The 13,990-nt window shown below is 51.3% G+C and overlaps 2 protein-coding genes across 7 annotated transcripts in view; one reads left to right on the forward strand and one right to left on the reverse strand.

The window, feature by feature from the left end:
* FANCA (FA complementation group A) overlaps window positions 1-3,886 on the reverse strand; it is a 37,786-nt gene extending 33,900 nt beyond the window's left edge. For all 5 annotated transcript variants that reach the window (XR_010661665.1, XM_065925227.1, XM_065925228.1 and 2 more), the window contains exons 1-5: window positions 3,791-3,886; window positions 3,035-3,144; window positions 2,581-2,674; window positions 851-993; window positions 650-745 (exon numbers count right to left, since the gene is read on the reverse strand). Coding sequence is in view for 4 of the 5 variants with exons in the window: in XM_065925227.1 (XP_065781299.1) it covers window positions 650-745; window positions 851-993; window positions 2,581-2,674; window positions 3,035-3,144; window positions 3,791-3,869 (522 nt within the window). In the remaining variant the exon portion in view is untranslated. The remainder of the gene's footprint in view (window positions 1-649; window positions 746-850; window positions 994-2,580; window positions 2,675-3,034; window positions 3,145-3,790) is intronic.
* A 113-nt stretch (window positions 3,887-3,999) lies between these two features.
* Window positions 4,000-13,990, forward strand: part of SPIRE2 (spire type actin nucleation factor 2) — a 33,830-nt gene continuing 23,839 nt past the window's right edge. Inside the window, exons 1-2 of one of the 2 annotated variants that reach the window (XM_065925231.1) lie at window positions 4,000-5,203; window positions 10,386-11,456. In XM_065925231.1, the coding sequence (XP_065781303.1) occupies window positions 11,186-11,456 (271 nt within the window). In that variant the 5' untranslated portion in view covers window positions 4,000-5,203; window positions 10,386-11,185. The remainder of the gene's footprint in view (window positions 5,204-10,385; window positions 11,457-13,990) is intronic. The other variant, XM_065925233.1, reaches the window with a different exon arrangement.

Raw genomic sequence — 13,990 nt, forward strand, 5'->3', positions numbered from 1 at the left:
AGAATACTGGAGTGGGTTGCCATTTCCTTCTTCAGGGGTTCTTCTCAACCCAGGGATTGAACCTGTGTCTCCTACGTCGTCAGTGGATTCTTTACCACTGCACCACCTGAGAAGTCCTGTCAATCAACTATACTCCAGTAATAAAGTATGTTTAAAAACCTGTAGGCCTACTAAATTTATAACTTTTCAAAAAACAACAGATAAGGGAATTCCCTGGTGGTCCAGTGGTTAGGACTCGGCCCTATCACAGCCTTGGCTTGGGTTCAATCCCTGCTCCAGGAACTAAGATCCCATAAGCTGCACAGTCTGGCCAATAAAAATAAGTTTAAATTACATTTTTCTAGTTTACTACCCTGGGAAATTGTTCATCATAGTTATACCTAAGAAGGCACAACATGATGTTTCTGTGTACACTCTATATTCTAATAAATATGACTAATGATGGGAGAATACTGATAAATACGGTAATTGAGGGTCCTTCTTCCCCATTCACAGAGACACTTGCTGAAAGCTTTCCACTCCAGTCTCTGTGATTAAAAAGACACTTGCTGGAAATTCCTAACAAAACCTAGGGATTCTATTGGCTCCACCAAAATGAACCGGATACTGCTTGAAAATCCTGGAATCAGAGTTTCAATCTCAACTTTACCTGTGCTTTCCATAATTCTTGACAGAAGTAGAGACGGGAGAACATGCTCTGTGCTAATAAGTTCTGAGCGATCTCCAACAAGGACGACAGTTTCTTCTGAAAACAGATTAAATCCTTTCTAAGAAAGCATATCATACGTTCAGTTTTCCCAGACAGCCGAACAGCAGCAAGCACAGTCCCCTCACTCGCACTGGATCTTACCCTCTGCTCTGGTGTCAGCAGCACCTTGGGAGGGGGCCTCGTGTCTGCCTCACAGATCCGTATGAGGCCAGATGCCACCACCTGGCTGGACAGGACAGCCACTGGAATGCCCAGACGTGTGGCTTGATCCCGCAAAGCAGAGCCTTAAAGACAGGACAAAGTATAGAGATACCCAACAAAATCTACTACTGAAAGAGGCTGGTTAAATGCCTTCTCTTAAGCTCTGCTATGCTATGCTAAGTCACTTCAGTCGTGTCCGACTCTGTGCGACCCCATCCCTGGGATACTCCAGGCAAGAACACTGGAGTGGGTTGCCATTTCCTTCTCCAATGCATAAAAGTGAAAAGTGAAAGTGAAGTCGCTCAATCGTGGCCGACTCTTCGAGACCCCATGTTCTGCAGCCTACCAGGCTCCTCCGTCCATGGGATTTTCCAGGCAAGAGTACTGGAGTGGGGTGCCATTGCCTTCTCTGTCTCTTAAGCTCTAGCACTATAGAAAACTGCCTTTTGAAGGGGAGAAGAGACCTGGGGGACACAACATATAAAAATAAGGCAATGTCAGTTTGGTCGAAGCATCTCACGATGGTCTGGGGCCCCTGAAGCCCAGGGCTGCATACACATACACACATATTTGGACAATATAGGTGACACAAACAGGGCGCCTGGCAGATGGATTCTCTTTCTTTTAATTTAATTTTTGGCTGTGCTGGGTCTGTAATAAATTACAGAAACTGAAAAAAGAAGTGGAGCCTGAATATGTGACTGATTTGCTGCAACCTCATGATAAAGTTTGAAGGATGAGAAGCTGCTTCTTGTTTCTGAGCCAAGAAAGTGGTTTTTTAAGATTGAATATAGTCCTTGGGAATATGCCGAGAAGACTGCTCAGATGACAACGAAGGATTTAGACTATTACAGAAACTTAGCTGATAAAGCAGCGGCAGGATCTGAAAAGACTGACTCCAACTTTGAAAGTTCTACTGTGGGTAAAATGCTATTACCCAGCATTGCAGGCCACAGAGAGAGAGAGTCTATGAAAGGAAGACACAGTGGACTTCACTGTTACCTTGTCTTAAGAAATGGCCACAACCACCCCAGCCTTCAGCAACTTCTGCCCTGATCAGTCAGCGGCCTCAACAGTGAGAGAAACTCTCTACCAATAACAGAGATTACGGCTCTCTGAGGGCTTAGACGATGGTTAACATTTTTAGCCATAAAGTCTTTTTAAAATTTTAGCAATAGAGTATTTTCTAATTCAGGTATGCACACTGTTCCTTTAGACATAATGCTGTTACACACTTAGTAGATTACAGTGTCATGTAAATGTAACATTTTTATGCACCAGGAAATGAAAAAATCTGTGGGACTTGTTTGCCTGCAACACTGGCTTCCCAGCAATGGCCTGGGGGCAGCCTTCATCTCCAGCTGCCTTCTGCACTTCCTTACCCAGCACGGCCTGTTCTCGCCACTTCCAGAAACGAGGATCATATTTTTGTCCCATCTTCCCAAGGGTCACTTAGGTTCCTACTGCTCTGAGTCCCTGTTTTTAAACAAGAGCCTCAAAACAAGCCCCAAGCAAGTCACAGAAACTCGTTATTGGTGACCACACATATAAGTAGAAAACCATTATCTGGGGGTATTTAAACACATCTGCCTGTTAGAAGCACATCAAAGTCACTTTACATACAGCTCTGCCATAACGCAATATATTAAGAAAACAAATCTATAACTCACCTATCAATGAACTAGAAAGGTCAGTGTGGGGGTCAGGACCATCACAATCAATCAACTGGTGGAGACACAGCTGGTCACAGGGAGGACCTTCTACCTAGAAACCAAACACCAAGAACTCCACTTTAAAATTCAAGCCGTGTCCTGAAGACAACCAAAGTGTACGCGGTGCTTGCCTACTGTGCAATTCCCAAATAATCTGAGGTGAAAAAAAAATTTTTCTAAGGTGAAACTTACTGAAACCTTTGAGAATTACCAGACTCCTCTCTGAACTGTTCTACCTCCGAATAGATAAATGCTCCTGATTACTTTTCTCACCTGGACAGCATTGAGTGGGTGCTCCTCCCAGATACTCACGAGTCTTGCCAGGTATCTCTTCATAAAGGTGATGCCTTTGAGAGGTTTGAAAACCTGCAACCCAAATGTGCTTACAAAGGTGAAGCCAACTGCCTCTCACCTCCAGAATGAGGTCACTCAGGTTTAGATGGCTTCTCAGGAGGCGCACGGCTGACTCTCTCACCTTCTGCTCCCCTTCCAGACTCAGTTTCTGCCTCTCGACCCTTCCCTCTAGGGAAGAAAATCAGTTTCACAAAAATTACAGCACTCCTTAAACATTCAGACAAGGAAACACTGTGACACGCTGTACCCCTGGAGGTGATGCACCCTGGAACGTTATATCCATGGGACTCCTGCCAAAAACCTGCACAAACTTAATCTAACCCTAGGACATATCAGACACACCCAACAGAGGGACACTCCTTCAAACGCCCAGGTCAGGAAGGCCCAGGAACTGTCATCCACGCAGGGGCCAAGGAGAAGGGAGTAACTGACACGTGGGAGCCTGGACAGAAAAAGGACTTTACGGGGAAAATTTATGAACTTTGAGCAAAGTCTAGTTTAGCTGGTTAGGATGTACCAAAGCTAGTTTCTTGGGATTGATCCTTTCAAAGATGTTAAGGTGACTCGGGCTGAGCGGAGCTGAACAATTACTGTCATCCAGGCTACTAGGGGGTGCGGGAGGTGAATCTTACGTCTCTCCCTTCTGCAATTGCCCCTCGTGACCGCACGTAGGACAGAGTGGACAGAGGGCTGCCAGAATGGGAAGCTCGGGTGAGCGTGGAGGGATCAGGGCTCCGGGATCACGATGAAGGGGGACGAGGATGGGCAGAAGGAGGTTCGGGGGGAAGGAGTCTTGGGGCCCGCGCCCACCTACCCAGCAGCTCGGCCCACGCTCTCCTGCGGACCCCAGGCCCCTGATCCGAGGCGGCGACCCGGGCCCCGGGTGCTGACATGTTGCGAACACAGCGCGGGGCCAGGGCTCTAGAGGTTCTGCCCGCGCTGCCCTCTCATTGGCTGCGGACAGACGCGAGCGCCCATTGGCTGGCAGCTGCCATGCCACACCCACCTCGGGGGCGGAGACTCGGCGGCCATCTTGTCCGGGGCTGAGGCGGCCATCTTGCAGGTGGCGGGAGACCGCGGTCAGCAGTGTCTGTGGCATTTATTTAGGTCCGACTGAAGGCGGAGGTTAGCGGCGCTGTCAGACGGCACCACCGGGAGAAGACTGTGCCATCCCTTTTGCGTTATTCCTGTCGCGGTGACCAGAGCTGTGCGTGAGGAAACAACCGACAACCCCAAGTTCCGGAGACGCCAGAACCACGCCGCCTGTAGGGAACCGAGGAGAACGAATCTGCGCGCGGGACTCCGCGGAGCCTGGCGGCGGTACTGAGGCTGCCCCTCCCTCTTTTTCCCCAGACTTAAGCGAAGTGTCACCGCGAGGCCGCGCACGCCGGGGTCGCACAGCAGGGGTCTCCCACGTGAAGTCCATTTTCAGCCCACCCCACCCCCCGCCCCTCTCAGGAGGATGTGGGGAGGAGGACTGGAAATCCGGGCTTGTAACCATGGTGACCAGCTGGTGTCCCGGAAAATCTTGTTAGAGAGAAAGATGCTCCCAATATTCAGCCCATTTAGGAATTTACAGGGATTCAATGGGTATGTGCCTGGACTGGGCGCAGACACTGACGTGCACCCCAGTCTCTGTGTCCAGGTTTTCAGGCAACGTAGTTTCCTCGGCCGTGAAGGCGGGGTGACAGATGCCCTCAGATAGCGCTCACTGCCACCCGCTGAACCTTTTCCAGGTGGCTGGAATGTGTGTGCAGGCTGTGACCGCCTTGCACCACTCCTGCTGCCCCCCCCCCCGCCCCCGTCATGGGGGCTGTTGAACTTGAGTAAACAAGGGTCCGAGGGAAGTGAGCCTTGTGGGTTGCAAAATGTGGCCAGGAGTCCTCCCCCTCTGTCTCTGTCCCTTCCATTTGGGCTGGTGATGACATGCGAGTGACATGATGCAAACAGGAGTTTGAAAGGAGCTCATGCTGAGAGGGAACCCTCCCAGCGACCCTCAAAAGAACATCCTGAGCCAGCCCACCAAGGACCAGACACATGGAGGAGAGGCAGCCGCTCAGCCAACAGTCTCTGGCCAGCTGCCTGCCCACTGCCAGAACCTGCAATTTAGGCCATCCAGCTGCCAGTGACCTGTAAACGGGACAAGGCTGGCTGACACCAGAACTGCCACAGGCACATGATCAGGCGCTAAGCACACAGCTGAGGAGGGGAGCACCCACGTGGCCTTGTAAGTACTGAGAAGACCTTGCCTCCAGGCCCAGTGAGCAGAACCCTGGCAGGTGCATGTCCCAAGTTATGCAGCTGGTTGAAAAGAGACTGGGGAGGCAAAGGCAGGGCACAGAGGCGGGCAAGATGGACTCAGGCCATCATTTGGCAGTGGAACAGGGGCTTGACCACAGTGGTGGCCTTGAGGTGAAGATAAGTGATGAGACAGATTCCTGCTTCAAAGGTTGATCCCCGAGGTGAGGAGGAAGAGCAGAGTTTTCTAACCCGAGCCAGTGGGAATCTGGAGATACACATATATTATACACACAACATCACACACATGCACATCATGTTCACATACATCATACCATATACTTGTACATCATATGTGTACATGTACATCATACAAATGTCATATGCATGGATGCATTGACACACCATATGCACATGTATGTATAACATACATATTCACGTACACCATACAGATGTCATATTCACATACATCATACCATATACTTGTGTATCATATGTATACACATGTTTTGTACACACAAGCACATCGTATGCATGCATACATTGAGATGCCATATGCATACGTGCGTACATCACACACACATACATCATATACACACATCACATACCTACACCAGCTGAGAGGTGGCAATACTGGGAGGGTGGTTGAGAGACAATAACAGGACAGGCCCAGAGTTCCAAGTGTGAGTGTGTCAGATTCAAAATGACAGACCCTGTGTGGGGCTGCCAGGGAAGTAGGTTGTAGGAGCCTCAATACACACACACACACCAGTGCTGCCCGTCACTGCCCATCGTGGCAGTCCTCACCCACCTGCTCCAAAGAACAGTGGAGAGCAGATACCCAGTCATTTGAAGCACGTCAAACATGCCACTGTTGTGACCCATGTGTCCCCTGTGCTGGATGGACCTTCTGTGGGGAAGGGGCTGTAACCAAGCATTTCCAAAACATCATTGGAGCCTGTGCCTTCCCAGCATCCGCTGATAGTCTACATTATTTAGGGGCTATTTTCCTTTAAATTTAGTCGTTTTTTTCCTTCTTCCTTCCTTTTTGGCTACCTTGGGTCCTCATTGCTGTGCAAGGCTTTCTGTAGTTGCAGTGCTTGGGCTTCTCATTGCAGTGGCTTCTTTTGTTGCAGAGCACAGGCTCGCCAAGTAATTGTGGCTCGCAGGTTCTAGAGCTTGCAGACTTCAGTAGTTGTGCAAAGGCTTAATTGCCCCAAGGCATGTGGGATCTTAGTTCCCAGACCAGGGATTGAACTCAGACCCCCTGCACTGGTAGTGTGGAGTCTCAGCCACTGAACTACAAAGAAAGTCCCTGAGTGCATTTTATTTATTTTTAAAAATTATTTATTTATTTATTTAATTTTTGGTTGTTGGGAGTCTTTGTTGCTGTGAGTGGACTTTCTCTAGTTGTGACAAGTGGGGGCTACTCATCTTTGCAGAGCTTGGGCTTCTCATTGTGGTGGCTTCTCTAGCTGTGGTGCGCAGGCCCTAGGCCCGCAGACTCAGTAGTTGAGGTGCATGGGCTTTAGTTGCTCCTCGCCATGTGGAATCTTCCGAGACTAGGAATCAAACCTGTGTCCCCTGCATTGGCAGGCAGGTTCTTATCCACTGTACCACCAAGGAAGTCACCTGACTCCATTTTAAATGAGGTTTCTGTTAATTTTCACAACATAAAGAAACCCCAAATTTTGCAAATGACTGCCAGTGTCACTAGTGGGAAGCAAACAGTGTTCTTGAGTATTTTCTCAGCTACTGATCAGGAATCCAGAGAAAGCACCTCCGTAAGCGCCCCTTCCTTGTCCCCTGGGCAGAACAGCCCTGTCTGCCTCCCCTCCATCGTAGTCTTGTGGGATTTCCTCTCATCACCTTGGTTTAGCTCTGGGTCCCCACTTCCTGCTAGTACCAGCCTAGAAATCTGCAGCCATGCCCAGCCCCAGTGCCCTTCCCCTGGAGCTGTGTTGGCTCCTTTTAGAGATCAAGCACAGCCTAGCTGAGTCCAGCACTCCTGGGGATTCATTGCCTTTATCATTATCCCAGAATAAACCTAAAGCACAAACCACAGCCTCTCGAGTTTCAACTTTTCCTCCCAGACCCCTGAGCCCTGCCTCTCTGCAAGGATGGTGACAGAGAAGGCATTCAGGGGCCTTGTTGCTCACAGCGTCGTGTGCACAGATCCCCTGGGAGAAGCCGACCTGTTTTTCAGGCTGAAGTGGAATTTGGTGCAAGCTGAGAGTCTTTGCTTCCCTCACAACAGGTGAAGTGGCTCTACCTGTGTCTAGGGGAGTTAACTAGGGGCCTTTCATCTCACGTTGTCTGACGTTTAACCTAGTTGCTTATATGCCTGACTCACTCTGACCTTTGTCTCTGAACTCTCAGCATGCTCTCAGTGTGGCACCCTGGAACCCTACACTATCCTCCTGGAGTCACGTACGTGTATTCCACAAGGCACCTGGACTTCTGGCTCTGACTTTTTGGCGTCCAGGGGCCAAACCAGGATCCTTTAGTTTCTATTCTGCTAAAATGCTCACAGGTACAATTCCTGGATATTTTAACCTCTGGCCAGTGGCAGTCATGAGCCACCCACCCCTCTGATTGCTCTGCCCTGGCACGGACACTATCTGTAATTCCCTTAGAGCATCGGACACAGAGCGTGGGAAAAGCAAACATAACCAGTGGGGTTATGTAGCCATCAGTCCATTTCCCACCTGCAGTGACAATGTTTCCATGTGGCTGTTTGCCCCTCAGGACCTGGGGGATTTTTAGGGGGACCTGGTCAGGTTTTTCAAACTGGTCTTCAGGTCTTAAGACATGAACACCTAGTGCTCAGCAAATATGTGTGAATGAACAGCCTACACTATAAGATGAATATCTGGGGAGTGTGTTTGCTAGTCCAAGTACTGGTGGGCTGGTCACTTCACTAAAGGTTTCATTCAGACCCCAAGCACAGCCCATGGTGACTGACAGCCTTCCTCATGTACTAGACATGAAGGGTGAAGGACACGGCTTCAGGAGTGGGCTATTGCTGATTCCATCATTGTAGAAATGACCTGGATCCAATGCTTTCCCGGTTGGTTTCATGACTGACCCATCAGTTTCTGTTTCTTGTTGAGACTCTGAGCAGCTGGAAATACACTAAATTTTCGTTTCTAAAATCCAAGGGGCAACTTCAGGTCATGGAAGAACTAACATTTCTTCGACTCAGTTCTGTGTAGTGTTATTGGTGGACAAAGAGCTCCATGTTTTGACTTGAAAGCCACTATCTACTGGGATGAACCCCATTCCCATCTTAACCAGGCATTGTCTGCCCTCCCTCGATGTGCAGTTACCCACACGAGTTTTTATTAAAGTATGGGCAGGACTTGGCGCTCCACCCAGGAAGGAAGTGATCACCTTGACTCTGACTTGTAACCACTGTGTGTGCCCACCAACCAGATCAGAACCCACTGCATCTGGTTGATCAGTTTTGGTCTGGTGGAGTCACTTCATTGCCTTTTACTGACTTAGAAGCCGCACTTGCACTCCCAGGCTACACCCGACACCCCTGTCACTGCCACCACCTGCAGGCTGCTGCTGCTTGTCTGTGTCCGTTCTAGAGCTCATTTGGGACTTTTTTGGGAGATGTGAGAAAAGTAACCTGACAGGAAAAAACCAAAATGGTTTCTAGGAGCATTTCAAGAGCTGACTGATGCTTCTATTTCATAATTTGCTATGGCTAGAGGGACAAACCTTCAGATATTGAGATATGTAAGTAGAACCTAACTTAAAATTTTTTTTTTTAATAAAACCCCAGTGTTGTAAATCTTGCTGACTAAAGTGCACAGGGGTCCCTGAAAAAATAATGACAGATCAGAAATGGCCTTGTACTTTACATGGGTGATTGCAGGGCCCCTGGATCAGGTAGACATGAGTCATCACTATGCCAAGTACAAATTGGCTTAACAGATCTTCAGGTAGTTATTTTCAGAAGATTTTATGAGCCCAATTATATGTCCTCGTGTCTAGAAAAGCACTAAAAGCACTGTGACATCTGCTTGTGACTAGCACCAAGCAAAATGTGTGCCTGACCGCACATCCCCCTTCACTAAAATCATGTACATACTGACCTTCCCCTGCTTCTTAGGGGCAGTTCTGTACAGCTGTCTGATGCTGCCTCCTGGGTTGTAGTTCTCATTATACTCCAGATAAACTTAACTCACAGCTCTCATGGTGTGCTTTTTTTCCCCCAGTGAACAACTAGGTCCTTACCAAGTCCTGTGCTCATCAAACAAGACCTTCAGTTAGGGAAATTGTGGCCCTTTGAAGAAGTACCCAGAAAGGTACTTTTGCTACAACCCAAGCACCTTCCAGTTAGAGTCCTTGCCACTTTTTGCCCTGGGGCCAGGGTGCCCCTTGTGAGAGGCTCATGCCAGCAGGAGGCAGGGGGGTGGCTCTGCCTAAGGTAGGAGCAGTGACCATAACTTCCAGTGAGTTGGTGGTGGTCTGAATGGAAGACTTTACCTGAACAGAGTCTGAAATCACCCCTTGTGTGGGGGCATGGGGAACAGCCATGTGGGGGAGGACAGCTCTGTGTCCTGTGAGTCTGGGCCTTACCTCACCACTGTCTGGAAACTCCCCACTGTGGTAAGACACACCTGGAGGTTCTCCCTGACCTGTACTGACAACCATGGGTGGGGGTTCCGGTGGGTGAGGATTAGACAGAAGATCAGGTCTTAGCTGTCATGCAGGATCTTCCTTGCAACACAGGGACTCTAGTAGTGTGCAGGCTTCATTGGTCTGCATGTGGAATCTTAGTACGCTGACCAGGGATCGAACCTGTGTCCCCTGCATTGCAAAGTGGACTTAACCACCAGACCAGCAGGGAAGTCCCTAGGCAGGAAGATGAACTGGAGTCCAAGTGCTTGCAGTTCTTGGAGCCCCCGGGCTCCACCTTCACAGTGGTGGCACTGTCTGGTTTCTGCCTGCATAAGTGCCCAGAACCAGGAAAGCTGTGAAAGTGCCCAGCTCTTGGACGCCCAAACTTGTATGATTCATCTGTACAAACTCCTTTTTTTGGAAAATGAAAATGCCAGATGGGGTTACCTGGGAGTAGGGTCCTGGGGGACCGCCTCCGCACACCCCAAGTCTTCAATGAGGTGACATTGGAACTCTGTTGTGATTTCTGTCTTCAGCTGTTGAGAATTCCCAGGAACTTTCCAGTCCCAAGTTACACTACAGACCTGAGAGAATCGCCAGCATGGAGAAATTCAGGAATCTGTAGGCCATATGCTGCCTAGGATGGGGACTGTCGCCTTTCTTGCCTCACCTCCCAGTGAATTTTGGCCATGTCAGTCGGACCCAGTGCAACCAGGGCGGAAGAGCCCGCGGGGGTGCCTTTGAGCCTGTGCCCCCGGCCATGGACGGGAGCGCTGCACCGCGTTCCACGGAGACGCCAGAGCTGTCAACACTGGCGCGTGTCTACCCCCTGGAAAAGGGACACAAGTGCTTCCTACCGTGGGTCTTCGTGGATCTCCTCACGGAGTGGTGACTCCCGAGGTGACTTGGCCAGCTGGCTCTGCAGCACCGCCTGCCCTTCCGGGAGTCACTGGCCTCCGGCTCCCCCGCAGTCACCGCGATGAGGCTTGGGCGGGATGTTGGCCTGACACGCGTGTGAGAGCCTGGTGTGGGTTCGCGGGCCGGGCGGGGAGGACTGCGTTTCCCCGATCCCGGCCTGTCCATCCCCGCCTCAGGCCCAGCTCAGCGCCCTCTCCCGCCAGCCCACCCCCTCCGCTGGACGCCCTCCCCACCCCCTCTCCCGCCCTCCTCCCCTGCGCGGCTTCACCTGCGGCCGCTCGCGCTGGGCGGGGCCGGGCGATGACAAAGCAGCGGCCGACGGCGCGGGATCCGCCCCCCGCGCTTCGCGGGCGCGCCGGCCGCGGCGCGGCTGTTATGGAAACCGGCCGGGCGCGCAGGCGGCGATGATGGGGCGGCCATGGCCCGGGCCGGCAGCTCCAGCGGCGACGCGGCCGCGGGCGAGCGGGCCGGGGGCGCGGGGCGCTCCGAGCCGTGGGAGCTGTCCCTGGAGGAAGTGCTGAAGGCGTACGAGCAGCCCATCAACGAGGAGCAGGCGTGGGCCGTGTGCTTCCAGTGCTGCCGCGGGCTGCGGGGCGCGCCGGGCGGCCGGCGGCGCATCCGGGACACGGCGGACATCCTCCTGCGCAGGGACGGCTCGGTCAGCGCGCGGCGGGAGTCCGGAGCGGCGGGTGAGGCCGGTGGCGGAGGCGCGGGGGGCGGGAGGCGGCGCCCGTGGCGTGGAGGGGCTGCGACCCTCCGTCCCTCCCTCTGCCGGACCTGGCCTCGGACCCGGCTCCCCCTTTGCCGCGCCTTCTCTCCGCGGAACCCGCCGACCTCTCCCACTTCCGCGCCCCCTCTGTCGCACTGGGGGCCCTCCTCCGGCTTCTCTCTACCGGACTGGAAGGCCCTCCCCCTCTCCCCTTTCTGGGTTGGGAGCCCACCAACTCTCCGCTGGAGCTCGGACCTCTGCCCCTCGGCCCTGCTTGTCCTCGCTCCCTCTCGCTGACATGAAAGTCACTCTCTCTTTCCTGGACCCCCTCCCCCCACCCCGACACACACACCTGGAACCTATCTTACATCAGGGCCAGTGCTGGCTGGAGAGGAGAGGGGCTTTGGCTCCTTGGGCGAGGACGTTCCGCAGGGAGACCGGGCTCTGCCTCTCCTGCCCGCTCTCCCCACCCCGTCTGCTTCCTTCTGCTCTGGGAGTCGGTCCCACCCAGTGACTGGTGGTGTGGATCGGTGTTGGACTGGTATTTAGACAAGAAAGGAAACGTGTTTTCCTTGGGCTCTGTTTTGTGGGTCTGCCGATTTGAAAAAGGAAAATGTAAGATTTGGGGAACAGCTTGCTTAGTGTTCGACTTTTTTAACCATGAGCAATATTCAACAATGAAGCCCTTGAAAGATATTTGAAATCTTCGGAGAATGATGAGTTTAAGTGATTTTTAGCCTCTTTAAGAAAAAAGTTTTCTTCCCTGGAGAACCAGAGTGCCAGTGCCAAGCATACGATGATACTGCCACTAAAAGGGATATCCTTGGGGAAGTGCACCCCCGGCTGTGTGTGCTGGAGAGGTGGGTTTGCAGAAATCCATGCGATGGGCCAGGCCAAAGCCAGCCAGAAGGACAGTTCCGTTGATAACCGGGCAGTCTGCTGAGTGCTTGCCCCTCCTGGGACCGTCAGGATTCTTCCACAAGCTCCCATCTCATCTGTGTGCCCTGTTCCCACCTCCCTAACACTGCAGTTGGATGACACTTGAGAGTTGCTCTATTTGCACAAAAAGCTCTAATATATTTGACAGGAGAAAATAATAAGAACTGGATTCAAATGGTACTGTTTCCATTATGCACACAGGTAATCCGAGGCTCAGGCTTCCCTGTCACACGGGAAGGGTTAGGATCTGGATTCAGCACAGATGCTCTCAGTGCCTGTGTATACCGTCCTCACAGGTGGCTCGTCTGACCTGTGGGCCCTGGAGTCTGTATGTTCACAAAGAGCTTTTCTCTCACAACTGCATTTCCTTCTTAAAAGACCTTCCCTGTGCCCCTGCTCATCCCTGGAGACAAACAACATAACCCAGGGACTGGCTTCTGCCACTGCAGAACAGGACTGTAAGGGCCTGCGTAGTCTGACTCTCTGATTTAAAAGGTGGGGAACTGAGGCGGAGAGTAGTTAAGTGTTCTGCTGCCAGTCCCACCAGGTGGTTAGAGGAGGTTGTAGAGGAGTCAGTAATGTCCACATGGACCACGATGGCCATCCTCTGGGGTGGTGGTCTTCTGGACCTGTCCACCTCTTCTGCCCACCCCCTCTTCAGCCCCTTCTTCCTGGTCCCTACAGACCCAGAAGCACTGACCTGTACTGGGAGGTCCTAGCCTGTGACACAGGAGCCCAATTTCATTTTCCGTTAGATACGATCTTTGGTTTCTGTCAATAAGCATGTCTCGTAAAGGTGGATGAGGTTTGTGACTTGCTGCCTCTTTAAAGATTGAAAAATAGACTACCATGAACTTTCTCTTCTGTCCTTGTCAAGCTTTCATCAATCAGCTGAAACTTTCGGCCGACTGTCTCCTGTAGGTAGCTAACCCAGCATTTCTCTGGGACTTGGATGCTTAGTGAATTCTCTGAAAGAAGTGTGCTGTAATAGCCATCAAGAAAAAGGTCACATGGGCCCTCAGTTCCCATCCCCCCTCATGAAGTTTTGGTAAAGCTAGGCATTAAGTCAGTGTTTTAAGGTAATGGTAAAGAAAGCATCAACCAAGTACTTCCCCAGCAGTCCAGTGGTTGAGACTCCAGGATTTCATTGCAGGGGGCACAGGTTTGAGCCAAAAGAAAAAAAATTCAACAACCAAATTAAACTTTACTTGGGGAGGACGAACAATATTAGGACATGAGCTGGAATCTTCCCACTCTCTGTTACTTGGGGAAAGCCAACTTGAGTAAACTTTCTGATCTCAACTTCCTCATAACTGCTTGGAAGCCGCCTTTCTTCAAGTGGGAAAAATGGAAAAAAACATGTTAAGTGAAGTTATTTTTAGGAGGCTATTATTAAAACTTCCTGATAGGCAAAGGTTTTGTTTTTTGTTTAATTAAGGCAAGAAAGTCCATCAGGTAGCACATGCGCTGACCATTCCCTGAGACAAAGCTCTTTCCTTCCATGCAGCGTGGTCGTGGTCAGTTTCAGCGGCATTTGTCCACCTGATGCCTCCAGGACAGGCCCCGCAGAACACT

The sequence above is a fragment of the Muntiacus reevesi genome, chromosome 2, assembly GCF_963930625.1.
Source record: "Muntiacus reevesi chromosome 2, mMunRee1.1, whole genome shotgun sequence".
NCBI classification, from domain to species: Eukaryota; Metazoa; Chordata; class Mammalia; order Artiodactyla; family Cervidae; genus Muntiacus; species Muntiacus reevesi.